This window comes from Hakea prostrata, chromosome 2 (assembly GCF_041222555.1).
Source record: "Hakea prostrata isolate BN-2017 chromosome 2, UWA_Hpros_2, whole genome shotgun sequence".
Classification (NCBI taxonomy): Eukaryota; Viridiplantae; Streptophyta; class Magnoliopsida; order Proteales; family Proteaceae; genus Hakea; species Hakea prostrata.
In genome coordinates, this window is record NC_142601.1 from 47,664,118 (window position 1) to 47,681,880 (window position 17,763).

The window sequence follows — 17,763 nt, forward strand, 5'->3', positions numbered from 1 at the left end:
TTTGTTTAACCTGCAAACCAAATTCCCATTTTCTGGTTCTTGAAAACCTTATGGTTGGAGCATATAGATTTCTTGTGTGCTGTTTGCACTGAAGAACTTGTGTTGAATGATGAGATGCAGATATTACCTTGCAAGCACATGTTCCACCCACCTTGTCTGAAGCCATGGCTGGTAATCTACTTTTACTTCACATAGATATCAAATCAAACATAAGAAAAGTTAGAACTTTCCACTTTAATAATTTCATAGCTTTTTCTGTTAAATACAGTATTTTGAAGGCCCAGTGTCTCACATATTCTTTTTATGGCAGGATAATCATAACTCCTTCCCAATCTGCCGGCATGAGCTTCAAACTGATGATCATGCCTATGAGACATGGAAAGAGCGGGAGAAGGAGGCTGAAGAAGAAAGAAAAGGGGCTGCAAATGCTGTTCGCGGTGGTGAATATATGTATGTCTAATGAAAAAGCTACCATGTAAATTATCATTAGATTGTATTGTTATGATTTTGGTTTCAATAAACTATTTTTAAATTTAAATCATTGCAGTATGTCACTAGTCAATCACACTTACCTATTGGCTCTGTCGTTTCTTAGGTGATGACAACATTATACTAGTATATAAATCCACATTCCTTCTCATACTAATGATGTCATGTAAGTAGCATTTGCTTCTGGTTTAGGGTTGGTAGATGTTTACTGTGTGTAAATGTTCTGGATATCATTGAAGTTTCCAAACTTTTGTATGACCTTTCACATTATGGCAGATTTTCATTTGATCCTAATGCAAAGTTGGGATTGAATGTTGCTTCATGCTTTTATACAAGGTAATCCACAAGGCATATACAATTATTGAATTCAGTGGTTCTTATAGGGTTTGATGACCTATACAATTGAAATCTCTTAAATAATCTGCTAATTTTTTATGGTCTTTCGGTCTAAAATGTTTCGAGTTGAAATTTTACATAAGACTCCTTTGGTTAAATAGACATCTTTTTGTGTGTGTGTCTATGAATTTTTATTGGTTCTAATTGTTCAAGTATCCAACCCAAGACATTAAGCTATGAGGTAGAGATGTCCAACTAGTGCATGAAGTCATTCAAGCTCCCGAAGTTTTCCAATCGGGGAAAAACTCCTCACTTGTTGCCCTCTTTTTAGGTGAGTACATCTGTTGGGAATTAATGACAGCATAAAGTTGATGCTTCCCGCTTAACTATCAGTGTTCTAATCATTTTTATGTGCAGTTAACCTGAAAGAGAAAAGCTTTGCACTAGTTATGTATACATCTTTGACTTCCATCTGTGTTGGTTCTTTTTCTTTCTGCAGATGAGCATTGGGAGGAAATGGAAGGAGATTATTGACGTTACTGATAAGATAACATACAGCTTCCATGTGAGTGGAGTTTGGTGATGAATGCTAACATTACATCCTTATTTGATACCATCTCCATCTCATGCTTATTGATTGTCCTCTTTCTAACCCATGAGTCACCCATTTGCGTATTGCAGGATGATTCAAGGAGTCAAAAATCAACTAGAGGCCGATACAATGTGTGAGGAAACAATTTTGGCTTCTTTTTTTGATGCAGTGTGTGAGAACAATTTTGACTTCTTGTTTTTGGGTTTGGGATTTCTCTTTTGGGGTTTTGGGTTGAGGAGTGCTCTAAGATGTAAACTGGGATGACAATTTTACTATCATTTTTCTTGTTGATCTGCTACACAAAAAGCTACCTGAAGTCTGTATTGTAAAACAGCTTATTCTACTATGTACTGTTATGCTTTGTTAGTGTCTTCTTCTGTGGTGATTTCCATACGATTAAGATTTATAGAATTGAACATTTGTCTGTTTTGGTCATCTTCCCACCTCTAGCATTTTATAATGTAGACAATGACCTATATACGTAATGGCTTTTGCACCAGTTGCTCTGGATCTACTTGAGAAATTCCCCTTGGCCAATCAAAACGGAGTAGTGATGTCTTTTAGTTTAGAATACACTTTGGAGGAAATGGACATACTTTGAAATTACGTTTCTTTTTAAACAGAATGATGAAACGGAGTCATTCCGTTTAAACAGAAACCATTCCGTTTTGTCTATGAGTCTTATGAAACGGAGTAGTTCCGTTTAAACAGAAACCATTCCGTTTGGTATATGAATTTTATGAAACGGATTGGTGAAAAGAAAGTAGAAGTTGCAAACCTTGTTGCTCCAAAGCTTCCTATCCTCATAAGATTCTAACTTTTCAAGTTCAGTCCTCTTGTGCTGGCATCCCATAGATAGCTACAGCATAAGAAAAGTTTATCAAAAAAAAAATCATATTTAAGCTATCAACTTTGCATGGCATGTAAGTGAATTGGGTAGTTTCTAGATAATAGAACTTCATTTTAAAAATTCACTTGCCCAATCACATTTAAAGAAAACAAATTCAATTATTCAAGAACCGAGTTCTCAACATTGTCAATTTACACTGCCAATGGATCTCAATGAAACTTATGATGCCCCCCATCAATGCTATGGAGCTTGAATATTATTTAGTATCGGTTGGATTGCAATTTTGCTACTGTCATGCGCCATTAATGCCGTCCAACTGTTAGATTTGAAAATGTAATAGAAATGTGTTGCATTCCATGATTGGTCCAACTCTCGATTAGTTATTATATTTTCAATCTGCAAGAGCCCGAACCTACTAGCTTCACTGATCATGTATGGTGGTAGTTATGAATGCCCATGTTGTATGGTGGCAGTTAAAGCACCAATCTCGTGAATCAAACGTAAATATTAGAACATTATAAATTGACCCCAATTTGAAATACAATTAAAATATAACTTTTATTTTAACCAAGTTAGTAAAGCCGTTGATGGCCGTACAACCAGGGAATTCAAGAATGCCATGTGTTATTGTTTCAACCGCATTTTGGAGAAAATGGAATTTGTGTTTAAAGTTGGTAATGCATGTCAAACCCAGACGGTCGACCGTCTACCCAGACGGAAGACCGTCTGGATTTAGTAGTCCAGACGGAATTTCCGTCTGCCCTACTGGTGTTTGAAATATAAAATCAGAAAACCAGCTGGTTCCTTTTTAAACGGAACCACTCCGTTTCAGAAGACTCATTTACCAAACGGAGTGGTTCCTTTTTAAACGGAACCAACCCGTTTTAACATAGATGAAACGGAATGGTTCCGTTTTAAAAGGAACCACTCCGTTTCATAAGACCCACAGACGAAACGGATGGTTCCTTTTTAAACGGAACCAACCCGTTTTAACATAGACGAAACGGAATGGGTCCCTTTTAAAAGGAACCACTCCGTTTCTTAAGACTCACAGATGAAACGGAATGGTTCCTTTTTAAACGGAATCACTCCGTTTCAGAAGACTTATTTACCAAACGGAATGGTTCCTTTTTAAATGGAACCAACCCGTTTTAACATAGACGAAACGGAATGGGTCCTTTTTAAAAGGAACCACTCCGTTTCATAAGACTCACAGACGAAACGGAATGGTTCATTTTTAAACGGAACCACTCCGTTTCAGAAGACTCATTTACGAAACGGAATAGTTCATTTTTAAACGGAACCAACCCGTTTTAACATAGACGAAACGGAATGGGTCCCTTTTAAAAGGAACCACTCCGTTTCATAAGACCCAGTGTTAAAACGGAATGGTTCCTTTTTAAATGGAACCACTCCGTTTTAGAAGACTCATTTACGAAACGGAATGGTTCCTTTTTAAACGAAACCAACCCGTTTTAACATAGACGAAACGGAGTGGTTCCTTTTAACGGAATGGGTCCCTTTTAAAAGGAACCACTCCATTTCATAAGACCCAGTGTTAAAAACGGAATGGTTCCTTTTTAAACGAAACCACTCCGTTTCAGAAGACTCATTTACGAAACGGAATGGTTCCTTTTTAAACGGAACCAACCCGTTTTAACATAGACGAAACGTAATGGGTCCATTTTCAAAGGAACCACTCCGTTTCATAAGACCCAATGTTAAAACGGAATGGTTCCTTTTTAAACAGAACCACTCCGTTTCGGAAGACTAATTTACGAAATGGAGTGATTCCTTTTTAAACAGAACCAATCCGTTTTAACATAGAAGAAACGGAATGGGTCCGTTTTAAAAGGAACCACCCCGTTTCATAAGACTCACAGACTAAACGGGCTGGTTCCTTTTTAAACAGAACCACTCCGTTTCGGAAAACTAATTTACCAAACGGAGTGGTTCCTTTTTAAACGGAACCAATCCGTTCTAAAATAGACGAAACGGAATTATTCCGTTTTATAAGACCCATAAATGAAACGGAATCGTGCCTTTTTATACGGAACGACTCCGTTTCGTCATCCTCTATAGATAATACGAAATGGTTTCTGTTTAAACAGAACTACTCCGTTTCATTAGACCAATAGACGAAACGGAATGGTTTCTGTTTAAACGGAACGACTCTGTGTCATCATTCCGTTTAAAAAGGAACGTAATTTCAAAGTATGTCAATTTCCTCCAAAGTGTGTTCTAAACAAAAAGACATCACATTCGATGGCTTTACTCACTTTGTTCATTGGAAACAAGTTAAATTTAAACTGTATTTGAAACAAAATATTTAAAATGTTAAATGAATTGATTTAAGCTTTATAGGAAATGCGGATCACATAGAACATAGGAGGCATCTTTCAGTTGGCTAATCCAATTTTCATACTCTACAGGTGATCTTCCTCTACATCACATTTCTCATGTACATTTGACCCCAAACATCTAAAATGATAAATTTGTGGGATTTCATAATTTTTTACAATTGAAAGTGTATCAAAGTGTATGAAGGCAATGTAGGTCCATGGCAAACAACTGCAACCACATAATTTGTTAGATAGGCAATGGTGAGAACCATATCACTCATTCGCTTTAATATTGAGATGGGACATTACACGCAAAAATTAAAGCATAAACAACTTATTACAAATGAGTTTTGTTTCTTTCCAAAACACCATTTTGAACCCATACACCTCTAGGGCAAGGTACAATCACAAGTACCACATACAACCTGCCATTGTTATTATTCAAAATCTTATTTTTCTTGGTAATTAGTTGAAGGGAGAAGTTTTTTTAGATCCACTAGATAAGAATGTAGATTACAAGATAAGCAGGTTTCAAACTAGTTTCACAACCAATAAGATTTGAAACCTGCTTTAGTCTTTTTGAGGTGACCAAAGAAATTAAGAATTAATCAGAATCTTCTTCATTATCCTCAAAATCAGAATCACCAACAGGTTCTTCCTCGCTCTCTGAATCACTGATCACATACGTGGTCTTACCCCGGGTAGCCCTTTGTGGTGTTGGCCTAGATGGAGGTGGCACAGCATCAACCTGAACCTCACTCTCCCCATTGGAATCTTCAGAAGCAGGACTCAATTCTTCAGTAGTGCTTATTCCTCCAACCCTCCCGGTGACAGTATAGCTCACCCCCGTTTCTTTTGTTGCTGTTTTCTCAATCAACCCCTTGAATCCCTTGTACCATGGATGCATAGGTTCCATTGGGTCATCATTTAGCAAGTGCTTGATATTTGCAATGATATCTCTTGGATTGTAATTGGGAATATATGAGCTCCACCCCGTGCCAATACCTTCACTTCCATTTATTAGAACTGTAGGAACAATTGGCACGTACCTGAATTGCACGTGACATACATATTAGCAACAGACAGTCTTGAAAGCTTCTCATAAAACTTTATATCAATCTGCTCTTCTCTTCAGTCTTAACTTACCAAGTGGGTTCAATAGACTGTCCATCTTCATTCAAGTAGTCCAGTAGGACATCATCTTCCTTAGGGAACAAGAACCTCGTGATAGGAGATAGACAAGTGAAAACATACCTTGCGCTTGCATGATCTTTACCTCCCTACAACAGAAAAATTGTAGCTGATTCAAGTGATTCAAAATCCAATTACGAGGGAAGAATTCCAAAGAGTTCAAATTTTATCAACCATCAACTACAGGATTAAAATTTTCAACGCACCTGGTGCCGTGTGCCAAATTGGCCGTTAGGTTTCATACAATTGATGTTATTGCTTCCCACAAAATCTTGTGCCATTCCAATTATTGTGCTTTGAAGACTCGCCTCACCATGGTGGTAAGCTGAATGCTCGGATACATAACCTGAAAACTGGGCAACGTTTGCTTCTTTCACAAAATTCCTCTTGAAAGAGCAAAACAGAATCTTCCGTTGGCCTGGTTTCAGACCATCCACCATAGACGAGATTGATCTTTGCAGATCAGCCATGGAAAACAATATCAGCTCCTTGTTGACAAAATCACTGTACTTTATTAGCTTCTCTTTCTGATCAAGGTAAGTACCAGTCTACAAAACGAGAAAGAATGGCAACATCATAATTTGGTGGATATACAATTCCTAACTTCCAAATGCTGTTAATTAATATCTTTACTTTTTCAAAGTCGTCAATGTGGATCACTGAGATGATTAAACCTCAAATTGCCTGAGCCAGCTCTTCCTTGCTTCAATCTTCTTCTTGCTGAATGCAAGCTCGATGGCTTCTCCATCTTGCTCATCTGCCCATAAAAAACCCTTCTTGTTCTTCTGAAGATCTTTGAAATATTCCTTGCCTTCTTTTGATGTGCTAGTACCCAACCCCTGCCCAGATAACAAAATGTGATTATAATTGAGATGGGACATGAAGTCAAAATGATTATTAAAACAGGCCAATTGCATACCTTCCAGTAACACATTTGATGAACCTTCAAGTGCTTGACGCCATTGGATAAACTATTCTCTCAAGGTAGAAAAAGTATATAGACCAAAAGAGAAGAACAAACCCTAATTAAATGTCACTAATTCTATTTTTCTTGTAGTGATTTGCTACATCCAACAAATATCCACTCCTTTAAAACCGAATGACAAATCCCTGACCTAATAACTTCTACTCAGTAGCACAAATCCTACTTAGACATCAGCTGCATTTAAAGATTTTGCCAACCACATATGAGCCCTAAATATTTTCTTTGCACAACAATTTGAGTAACTCTTGGCTTTTCCTTCATCCTCTTCTCTCCTTACATGATCACCAATTATCCTATGTTGATAGCAGAAAAAGAATCAAAAAGTGCAGGAAGTATTACTAATGTACAGTGAAGAAATGATTCAAGCCAGTCAATTTTACCCAACGCAATCTCTATTGAATTATTCAGCCAAATGCATCCATCTTTTGTACTTCAAAGAGCACATAGACCTTTAGACTTGGTATAAGCTTTGGAACTAAATCCGTCAATCAAGTTGCAAAAGCCTTGGGTTCCCAAGTTTATAAGACATAATAAAACTCCTTTTATAGGAATTGAGAAGTAAGATCAAGAAATGAAGATTAACCTGAACAACTTTGTATTGTAGCTGACCCTTGCACTTTCCTGTAGCTTAAATTCAACCCACTCATCTGGATTGAGAGCTGGAAAAGGAGCAGAAACCCTAAATGAATGCATAGAGTAGTGTGTCAGGAACATATGCAGTAGGGTACCATACAAACTCCAAGTTTATAATATTTGCAGTAAAATTTTTAATCAGATTTTGAGGTTTGTCAACATGGAGGCATCATTTTAAAGGCTTCCTCTTGGTCAGCAAATAACTGGGTACCATGTTTGCTTATTGACTTCTAAAGCTAACAATGATATACTTTACAACAGTTCAACAATAAGTGATTGTTTCAATTTAGTTATACTATACACATGCTGTGGAATTCTCTGCAGATTTCACATTCAAAAAATAGATAAATAAATAGACAATACAGTATGAAAACTAACCAACTTTTTCATCCGCCGCTCCAGTACTGTGATCCAGCTGAACCTGCAACCAAAGAAATTTCAATTCTCAACATTCAATCAAATAACTTGACTTTGATCGGTACATGACATGTGAACTCACAACAGTCCTTCCAGGGTAGAAGGATATTGAGATACAATGTACTCTATAATGTCAGTTGAGCTCTATTAACATCGGTATGCAATATGCACCACACATTTTGTAATCAGATAACCATATAAAGTGGGAGGGAGGCAGGAGACAACACCTATCACTATCATCAGATTTTTTTTTTCAATGAAAAAATTGAGAATGAAGATACTCATACCCAGAGTGTTCAGGTCCTTTAGTTCATCAAGCTTGCAAATTGAAGCTATTTCATTATCTGTATAAAAATAATGGATAAGACAACAAAAATAAGAAAATAATAAGCAAAATCAATGTATGCACAAAAATAAACACAACGGAAGGCTCCTTTTCCAGACTAAGTTCTAGAATTCAAATTAAATGGTATGACTTGTCAAAGGCTGTATTTCCTTAGTAAGGAACAAGAGGAAAAGCAAAAGGGGGAGGAGATATAGCAAGGCAGGACTAGTTTGAATCAATGAAAAATACCATTTAGGATCAGGGCCCGTAAGCTTATAAGTGACCTGACCTCATCCATTGCTTTCAACTTATTCCTCCCAGCATTTAAGACCTATCTAATTGAAGGAATTAATTAGATCTCACAGCCATGCTTCATGCCAAAATAAGGGATACAGAAATGGCTTTGAATGAAGATCCCTTAGGTTTTCTAATTCATTATCTTTTGTAAAAAGTTACTTTCCTCTCCAGCCAGACATCAAATGAATTCATACTTCCCGTCTGATTCACAAAAATACTTTTTGCTTTTCTCCAGCTAAGAACCTCATGAAATAGAAAGAGATGCAATGGAAAAAGAAGCAAAGATAGTACCCAACCAAAAATAAAGTGATCGAGGCTTGTGTTTGGCAAGAATTCATAGACCAGGAGCTTTTCTTTTCTGTGCAAACTAAAGCCGAGGAGCCGTACAAGATTCTTGTGCTGCAACTTGGCCAATAGCACCACCTCGTTCTTAAATTCTACTTCACCTTGTCCAGAATTCATAGAAAGCCTCTTCACAGCAATTTCTTGTTCGTTCAAAAGCTTACCCTGTATACCATATTCTATTAAAGGATACTGGCAAAAGTTTGATGTTGTATGGAGTGATTACCACCCCCACCTTTGAGAGTTCAATACGCAATCTTCAACAATGTAAATTAAGGATTTTTTTTAGTTGCATCATAGTTTTGCATCATTACCTTGAAGACAGGACCGAATCCACCTTGTCCAAGCTTATTCAAATCAGAGAAGTTGGATGTGGCAGCTCTTATTGTAAGAAAGCTGAATTGTAAGGACTGCACCATGCTAATCTGACTGAAATCTTAAAACACACACCCAACCCCAATAAAAGGGGGGAAATCATCACTAAAAGTGCTTTGATGAAAACATGCTGACAACTTTGTTAGTAAGCATAGGTGGTCAAAGCTTTATCTTTTCTTTGAAACAGACTACTTCTCTAGGGAGTGGAATATGTTTCTTCCAAGAGATTAATAAGTGAATTTCTCCAAAAAAAAGTGCTCTGATGAAAACATGTTGACAATTTTGTGCTGAGCGGTAGCCAAAAGATAGGGATTTATTTAGTTAAAACAATCCATTACTAACAATTCTTGCATGCCAAATTTTTGGAGACATGGACAGCTGAATAAAATGTAAAAGGTAGAAAAGGATTTGAACTACAGTTACCTACCATTAGTATCACTCCTTGGCTTTCTCCGCTTACGTAAACATATATAGATGACAAAAAGAAGTATAATTCCAGCTATTGTTGCCAGGACAACAGTTAAAATAATGATAACTGTTGATGAATTTGTCCCATTCCCAGCAAAACCAAGATGTTTATTTTCATCTATGATCTATGCCATTGAGTATACATTCAGGAATGTTTACTATACATTCCAAATACATCCTTTACTTTTTACCCATTGAATATTTGAAGAGGAGATCATCATGTTTAGAAAATACAATCTAGTAATTGGAACTATAGCAAAGGATATCCATGCATACACCAAGTAAACTATGTTGAAGCTACGAGTAAACACAGCAGAATAGTCTTTCAGAGATAGAGAACTAGGCATGTAGAGCTTGGCACACATTCACACCATCTCAGATTACCATTTCATGAGATTTCAAAGAGTTCTGTTAATCTCATTGAACACAGAGGGAGCCGAGGATGAGGTAAGACACTGCTGTGAATATCACTTGCTGCCACCAACTACTTCTCGTGCACTCGAGCTAACTACCAACAGAAAACAAATGTTGGGTGCATCTTTTTTTTTCTTAATTACTTGCAACATGAAGATTACAGCCGTCTTAATAGAAAGATTAAAATATATATATATATATATATATATATATATATATGAAGCCAAGTTCTCTCTAGTCTAAGCATCCTGAGTAAAAATGACTTGAAAATTGAAACACTTATAACAACCATAACAACCATACCTGGTGGTGGTGAACCTGGTTGTGGTGGTGGCGCTGGTGGCCCTAGTGGTGGCGGCACTGGTGGGTTTGCAGGATAAAAAAAATTATAGATCTTAAATCTCAGATTACAGCTTGGCATAAGAACTCTCGCGCCTGCATTTCCATCAACTCCAGTTGTTGTGATAACTCCCTTAGCTTCTTTTAAGCACTTTGAGCAGTCTTCTTGAGTTACATCAGGGGTACACTGCACTAACCCATTTATAGTGTAGTTGTAATCTCGAGCACCGTCTGCATACATGCGGGTGGAATTCGGTGCCCGATTCACAAGGTCATCAACTAATTGTGTCACAGTCTGCCTAAACTGACTTGAATCGGTTGAGTTATCGACATTCCACAGATAATAAGCGGGAGAAAACTGCATGGTTGAGAGGATGGACGACTGGTTTGAGTACCGTAACATGCATAAATCATACCAAATGATACTCGTTGTTTGATTGGGACAATTTAATGTCATATTTCCATGAGCATCACTAACGCAAGCCTTACATTCTTGGGAGGTAATATCGCCTCTGCACATATAGAGACCAAAGACTACATCGAAATTTTGGCCGAAGGATGTATTGTAAAATCGACTACCATTGGTAGCACTTACGGATAGTTCAGTGAGTAGAAGATCGAGGTTGGCTCTGTATGTGCTACCGTTGATTTGAAGAATGAGTCCAAAGATGTGGAATAAATCATATTGAGGAGAGAGAGAATTAGAAAGCACATCGAAGAGGGGTGAGCTGAACAAAATGACAAGTGGATAACTAAACCATTGAAAACTTCTACAACTACACGAGGGAAACACCTCCCAAAAGATCCCTCCTTCAGCGGAGGATTGAACTGATACAGAACAAGGAAGTTGGTTACTTGGTTCTATGTTTTACATAGAACACAGCCAACCTTGAACCCAACAAGGCTGATATATTCATGATTGGATTTAAGGATGACAACTATATTTGAGGATGACAAGACCATTCACCATATCAGGATTGAGACATCACCCTTCTAAATGTAAACTAGGCGCATAATCTTAATAGCTTCCATCGTGGTCAAGTCACCCAACAAAAAGAAAGGATTATAAGAAAATTGGGACACTGTTGGGAGCAGAACCCATCATGTTTGGCAAGTTACTAGTAAAACACCATTTAATTACAAAGGTGTTATCAGCAAAACTTCCATGGTTAATATTGGCCTCCCATGAATCAGATAAACACCACAAATAGTTTTATCTGGGATTATGGAGGCAAGACTAATGCATTTCTCTAAGAAGCATTAGCATCAAGAAGAATACAAAGAATGGGCAACAGTGTCAGCAAAATGATGAAAATCCATGATAATAATAACTCTATTGTGGGGGTGGGTAGAAAGGAATAAGTTGCAATAGATCCCCAACAAGAAAAACAAACTAGTATTGGGTCATCAAAGATAGATTCAACCTTCTAAGATCCGCTCTATGGTTAGCATGCATGGGAGCAAGAGAGATGAAATGTGCAAGGAACCAACCTATTCCAAGCCTTTTTCGGATAATCAAGGTCGTAGGAGAACTACAAACTCTAGAAAGGTAATTACTCACACCCAAAAAAATTTCTCTGTACCCAAACAAGCCTAGATGATCACCAGTCTGTGAGATGATTACTGCAGGAAATGACTAGGGGGAAAGTGGACTACAAAGCATCAGGAAGCGCAAAGCCTTACCAGTCAACCTGTACTCTTCTCTGCTATAATAAACGATAACAGAAGAGTAGAGAAAATACTAAAGGTAATAAAGTCTGAGGTTAAAACAGGCAGCATCTCATCCTCATATAGGAAATTACCATTTAAAACACAAAGAATCTTACCAAAATTATATTTAATAAAATTTTAGCCTAATAACTACTGAATTCTTTATGCCTATGAAAAGAAAATATATGAAGGGCATTTTCTTCTGAGCAAATAAGTGACTAATAACAAGCACAAGGGAGTGAACCATGACATTCTTTGCTTTAAATTTCAATATAGCAAATATAAGGGGAAAATAACTCAGGGGTTATTATATGAATTTGCATCAGAAACTCGAGATTACATCATCCAAATGTCTTGAAGGAGAATCCGAGTAACTCTTCATCTGCTTGATCTCATAGAACTGATTGAAATAAGCAAATGTGTAATACAAGCATTCACAACAATGAAACTAAAACAAAATTCAAAATTCAGTATAGGCATTTGCATCAGAAACTCGAGACTACATCATCCAAATGTCTGAAGGGGAATCCGAGTAACTCATCATCTGCTTGATTTCAGAAACAGAGTGAAATAAGTAATATATATACATATATTGTGATCTCCAAAACATAATATCTTTTATGAAAAACAGATTGTGTATTATATACAATGGGAATACGTTAATACAAAGATATCGCAATTGGAGTGAGCAGATAAGAAAGGAAAAGTACACATAGCCAACCTGAAGGTCATGGAAAATCCCAAAATCAAACAGCATAACTATTCTTGGGGGTATGCCAGCACAGATTCAAACCCCTCATTCACCAAGAATCATAACTCAGAAAATGCATCTAGACATTGCACTGCAAGAAAGTACCTCCAAAGATTAAAGATAAATAAAAAGAGAGAATATTTTAAAGATGACCAACAAAATCTAAAATTCATCATAAGATCTTTATGGATCCATTTCAACAAATGATTGAAATGTTAACAAAGATGGGTAGACAGAAGTTAGATCTAAAATTTAATGAACAGATAAAACATCGAAAAACTAAAAGAATACCAATCAACCTTATCAATACAATTACAGGGTAGCAAGACCGGGCAGGTACAAAGAAAGGAAATAATAAACAAATGACTAATATGTGAGCAGAAAAAGTTCAACCATAGGAGCTCTCATGATGGGTCTGGAATTAGCAGGCAAATCAGAGAAAAGATGAAAGAGAATTTCTGAGGAAAAAAAAACAAAGGAAAGAAAAGATCAAGATGTATCCATTTGAAATAAACGTATTTTTTTGTTTGATAAGCATAACAGGGATGAAATACATATGGGGGAGAATTACCTGAGCAATTAGAAATAGAGAGTTATATTCTGAGGACTATATTGAAGCCATTAAAGAAAAGGATTGGGTGGGATGTAGAGTAATCGTTCACCTGAATTTTGTCAATATATTCCTTGCGAAATCGGAGCAAATGGCCGTGATAACGATCAACAAAGAGGAAGTCCCGAATTCCATACGGAGATTATGAGAAGCACAGGCCAGAGAGACTGCGGCAAGACAAAGACTGGTGGAAACCAAATCACCCAGAAGAAGGTAAGCAGACCAAGCTAATAGAAAGCCTGGAAGACTGGTGGAAACCAAAGAAACAGAGGAATGTTTCCAACCTTCGGAGAGTTCGATCAAGATCGGAATCCTTTTCTTCTGCGCCAATGCCACCCGCCAAGCCCAACAGCCTTCTTGACCACACCTTGAAGACCCACCAGCACGGATTTCGTCCGATTGTTTCCAGTTACAATCACTTTACTGTGACGAGTAAGCACAGAAAGTTCCTCAACAATCGTTTTCTTCAGAGCTTTCTCTGAAATCTGGGCCCTAAACGAAATTAGGGCGTTTTCTTCTTCAAACTGCTACTGCTTCTTCTTCTTCAACTACTTATTCTTCTTCTCCAACATGCGCAGTTTTAATCGAAATAAGGTGTAACAACAAAAACGCTGGAACGATTTGGATTCTTGTTCAACTTGCTGCTTCTTTTGCTTCTTCTCCAAGATGATGTCACGAAATGAGGTTTGGCTGAACAGTTTGGGTTTTGTATTTTTCAAAAGATTTTAAAAATTGTATTGAAATCAAAATATACTGTTTGGATTGTATATAAAACGTATCCTTTGAAATCGTATATACTGTTTTGGATTGTATATAAAACGTATCCCACTCAATTGAGTCGAACCGCCTAATTTGAACCGTTGGGTTATGTTAGACCTAACCGAATACCAAAACCCATGCTTTAACAACTTTTAAGATTATTTTAATGAAAAGATAAAGCACGGACGGTGCGCTTGACTATGGCAAAATTAATTAGGTAGTTGGTATAGACAATTTAAAAAATTAAGCATAAATTCAAAGATCAAATAGTCATTTTATTACTTAATATTAGGTTATTGATTTTTATAGAATGGGTGAGTTTTTTTTAATGGAAATTGACTAATAGCAACTTTGCTTTTCATATAATTTTTAGTTTTTGTTGTAGGATGCTCAATTGTTTCTTCTTGTTATTTTTCTTATAAACTATAAACTGTTAATCAACCCAAATTTAAACCGTTAGCCCAAACCCGAACTCAAACCACACCAAACCGCAATCGGCCCGAAACCATTATTTTGTTAATTGGCCGTATTTAGGCTATGTGTTTTTCAGCCAGAAACCGCCCAAACTGCACCATTGGCACCCCTACGACACCCCTACTTCAATCATATGTAAATCCACTAGGAAAAGAACACCTCTTGTTTTGGCCGGAGGAAGAAGAGGAGTAAGACCAATAGAAAGAAAAGAAAAAGAGCAAAAAACCAATGCTTTCACGAAGGAGCTTAGAGTTTAAATCTCCTTGGGGGCCAGGCAAAGCCTGCCTATATTAATTATATAAAAGCGAAGCTGGCTGAGATAAGCCAAAAAACAAAAGAGGGTCAAAATTGTCCAAAACGAATAACAGTTCATAATATCCTTTGATGTTTGGTAACTCATAATGTAGCTATATAGCTCTTCCATTGTTTAACGCACATGGAGCCTGGGGGAAAACTTTTTCCCCCCTCGCAATTAAACCTTGATATCAAATGAAGACAGAAACTACCAAACAGTGATCCTGTTAGTTTATTAAGGACTGATTGATCTGTTCACTAGTAAGGGGCTGCAAAAATGCATCTCTCTTTTTTCCCCTCCTTAAACTTGTAAATCAATAAGATTATCATGTTTTTATTTTCTGAATGGTTTGATAGTTGGATGATTTGAGAGGTCACCTGAATATGCTTCTTGTCATCTTCTTCTCAGACTCCCTCGATTTTGCTAAAATTATGTACGAGAATCACTATTTATACAAAAATTATTTTATGTATTTGATAAAATTTTCCCATCAGTTGACTATATTTAGTTATTTGAAGTTTAAGGTGCACCTGCTCTTCTTTTCACCTAATCAGTTTGTTTGTCTGGTCTTCTTTTTCATCCCCTTTCAATTATCTGGTTTTGATTATTTATGAAATCTGATTTGTTTCCAATTTCAAAATCTTATCTTACCATTGATTTATGAAGAGTTGTTATTCTAGGATATTTTCTAAATTTCTGTTACCGTTGTTATTCTTGACTATCCAATTGCTCAATTAGAATTGTTCTGAACATAAAATTTTCTTATACTGATACTGTATTCTGGAATTCTGTTTTAAGATTTCTAAATCTGATTAGATTTACAGATTGTATTTCATTCCATTTTAGCCTCTGACCATACTTCTTGTCAAATATGGCTTAGCAACAAAATCTCCATTGAACATTCTTTCGTTAGACTTGACCTTGAGAGATGTTTGATCTTTCAAACCTTGGATTATCAAGGGAGTAGTTCTCTCTTTTAAGAAAATACATTTAGAATAGAAACTCTAATCATATCCAATCAGAACATAAGATTACATGCTGAGGTGGTTGAGATCTTCAATTGGAAGTATTATTTCTTTGGGAGTAATTGATATCCACAATCGATATTATTTATAACACATTTGATTTTTTCCAAACTTTTATTTGCCCACTTACGTGACAAATATATCAGATGGCCCAATTTATTGACTTGAATATTACAAAAAACCCAATGTGGATTTTTAACCTTGATTGTAAAGACACTAATACCCCTCACCCAAGTGAATGACCAAAATTCTCCTCTCACTCACTTCTCCCTTCACCCATCTTTTTCCTACACTTTGCCGGAAATTCCACCATCATGGGTGACCACCACCCCTTTCCTTGCCGGCAAACACCTTCCCCACCTCCACCAGTTCAAAACCCTAAACAAAATGAAGCAATCATGGTGGGAAGTAATCTTCAAAGCTGAAAGATGGATTTGGGATCAGATGCCTCTCTTCGTCCTCGTCTTCATCGCACCCCATAACTCAAACCCTAATCAAGATGGAAATTCTGAATTTGCTCATTCATGGAAGAAAAAAATTGGTTTTCCAAACTAGCACCCATTACATGCTTGTGTCTCTGCAGAAGATCCTTGAAAGGGTAGGGCCTGAAATTCCCATATCAGAGAAAATTTCTATTTTGATCAAGATTTTCTTAGGATCTATTGAGAGTATTCTTGGGTCCTTTTTTTTATTAGATCAGGGATTAGGGTTTGAGTATTTTCTCTAAAATTCCGAGATCAGAGAAAATTTTCATTTTGATCAAGATTTTCTTACGATCTACTAAGAGTATTCTTGGGTCCATTTTGATCAGATTAGAGATATACGGTTTGAGTAATCCATAGCTAAGGATGATGGCGAGAACTTCAGCTGCTTTTGTTGTGGATTTGATATTAATCCTTTGGGAAGCTTTAAGAGCAAATTCTTAGTTAATCAGATCTGATTTGATGAATTGTAAAATACTTACATAACTCACTATATCAGGGAGGTTAGGTTTTCGAAACAAACAAAGAACACTCAAATAATAAAAAAGCAGAGAGGGAAAGTGAGAAATGACCTACAAGTTGGGGTGAAGGCGCTGGGAACTCTGAAGAGGGTGAACCAAAGAAAGCTAGGGTTCTATCAGGGATATGTCACCAACAATTATGGGTGCCATTCTTTCTAAGCAATGAATTTAAAGTTAATTTTGGAACTTGATGTAGAAGCAAATCTCCTCTACTTCAACTGGCAGTGGGGCGGTGCTTACCAGCAGGGGAAGGGGTGGCAATTGCTGGCGGTGGTGGGATTTAAGGCAATGTGTAGGAAGGAGATGGGTGAAGCACCTAGGGGTTGGGTGCAAAGTGAATGAGAGGGGCATTTTGGTCATTCATATGGGTGACGGGTATTTATGTCTTAACATGATAAATTAACAGTCTAAGGTTAAAAAAATTAATGTTGCATTTTTTGTAATATTTCAAGTGGATCAAAGTGGGCCAACTGAAATATTCCACTTAAGTGGGCAAACAGAGTTTGGGCCCAACTTAAGTGGGCAAAATGAAAAAAAAATATTCCGTTTTGTGTATAAATAATATTGATTGTGGATATCCATCACCCCCCCCCAATAGACAATACTTCCAATTGAAGATCTCAACCACCTCAGCATACAATCTTGGTGATTCACATTCCCATCTTAATTGAAGATTACAGTGATCTCAACACACAATGTTAGCAGTCAATATTTTCATTCTATGCACCTTCTATCTTGGGT

General features: G+C 36.8%; 1 protein-coding gene, 1 long non-coding RNA gene and 3 other non-coding genes across 8 annotated transcripts; all 5 read right to left on the reverse strand.

Annotated features, from left to right (window-relative positions):
* Positions 1-4,876: 4,876 nt before the first annotated feature.
* On the reverse strand, positions 4,877-7,944 carry LOC149024547 (DNA topoisomerase 2-like). Of its 3 annotated transcripts, XM_089144780.1 has the most exons (7): positions 7,797-7,944; positions 7,369-7,464; positions 6,720-7,078; positions 6,475-6,639; positions 6,007-6,348; positions 5,756-5,889; positions 4,877-5,658 (listed from the first exon to the last, which is right to left on the reverse strand). In XM_089144780.1, the coding sequence occupies exons 3-7, from the start codon at positions 6,732-6,734 to the stop codon at positions 5,214-5,216; spliced, it is 1,101 nt and encodes a 366-aa protein (XP_089000906.1). In that variant the 5' UTR covers positions 6,735-7,078; positions 7,369-7,464; positions 7,797-7,944; the 3' UTR covers positions 4,877-5,213. The 3 variants fall into 3 exon arrangements, with proteins under 3 accessions (XP_089000906.1, XP_089000904.1, XP_089000905.1); XM_089144778.1 differs by having other exon boundaries at positions 6,475-7,078; XM_089144779.1 differs by lacking the exons at positions 7,369-7,464; positions 7,797-7,944 and having other exon boundaries at positions 6,475-7,361.
* A 927-nt stretch (positions 7,945-8,871) lies between these two features.
* Positions 8,872-14,150, reverse strand: LOC149024548 (uncharacterized). Of its 2 annotated transcripts, none has more exons than XR_016171657.1 (3): positions 13,751-14,150; positions 12,827-13,650; positions 8,872-9,235 (listed from the first exon to the last, which is right to left on the reverse strand). It is a non-coding gene; the product is annotated as an uncharacterized LOC149024548 (long non-coding RNA). The 2 variants fall into 2 exon arrangements; XR_016171656.1 differs by having other exon boundaries at positions 12,827-12,947; positions 13,519-14,150.
* LOC149024549 (small nucleolar RNA snoR83) lies at positions 11,497-11,619 on the reverse strand. Its single transcript, XR_016171978.1, has one exon. It is a non-coding gene; the product is annotated as a small nucleolar RNA snoR83 (small nucleolar RNA).
* Positions 12,424-12,493, reverse strand: LOC149024550 (small nucleolar RNA snoR60). Its single transcript, XR_016171945.1, has one exon. It is a non-coding gene; the product is annotated as a small nucleolar RNA snoR60 (small nucleolar RNA).
* LOC149024551 (small nucleolar RNA snoR60) lies at positions 12,587-12,655 on the reverse strand. The gene has a single exon (XR_016171946.1). It is a non-coding gene; the product is annotated as a small nucleolar RNA snoR60 (small nucleolar RNA).
* Positions 14,151-17,763: the final 3,613 nt, after the last annotated feature.

Coding starts and splice junctions, on each gene's coding strand:
- LOC149024547 (XM_089144778.1), bottom strand. CDS start 6,717: ATGCAATTGGCCTGTTTTAATAATCATTTTGACTTCATGTCCCATCTC. Junction 5,890..6,006: donor AATTTGGCACACGGCACCAG/GTGCGTTGAAAA, acceptor TTTCTGTTGTAG/GGAGGTAAAGATCATGCAAG. Junction 5,659..5,755: donor CAGTCTATTGAACCCACTTG/GTAAGTTAAGAC, acceptor CGTGCAATTCAG/GTACGTGCCAATTGTTCCTA.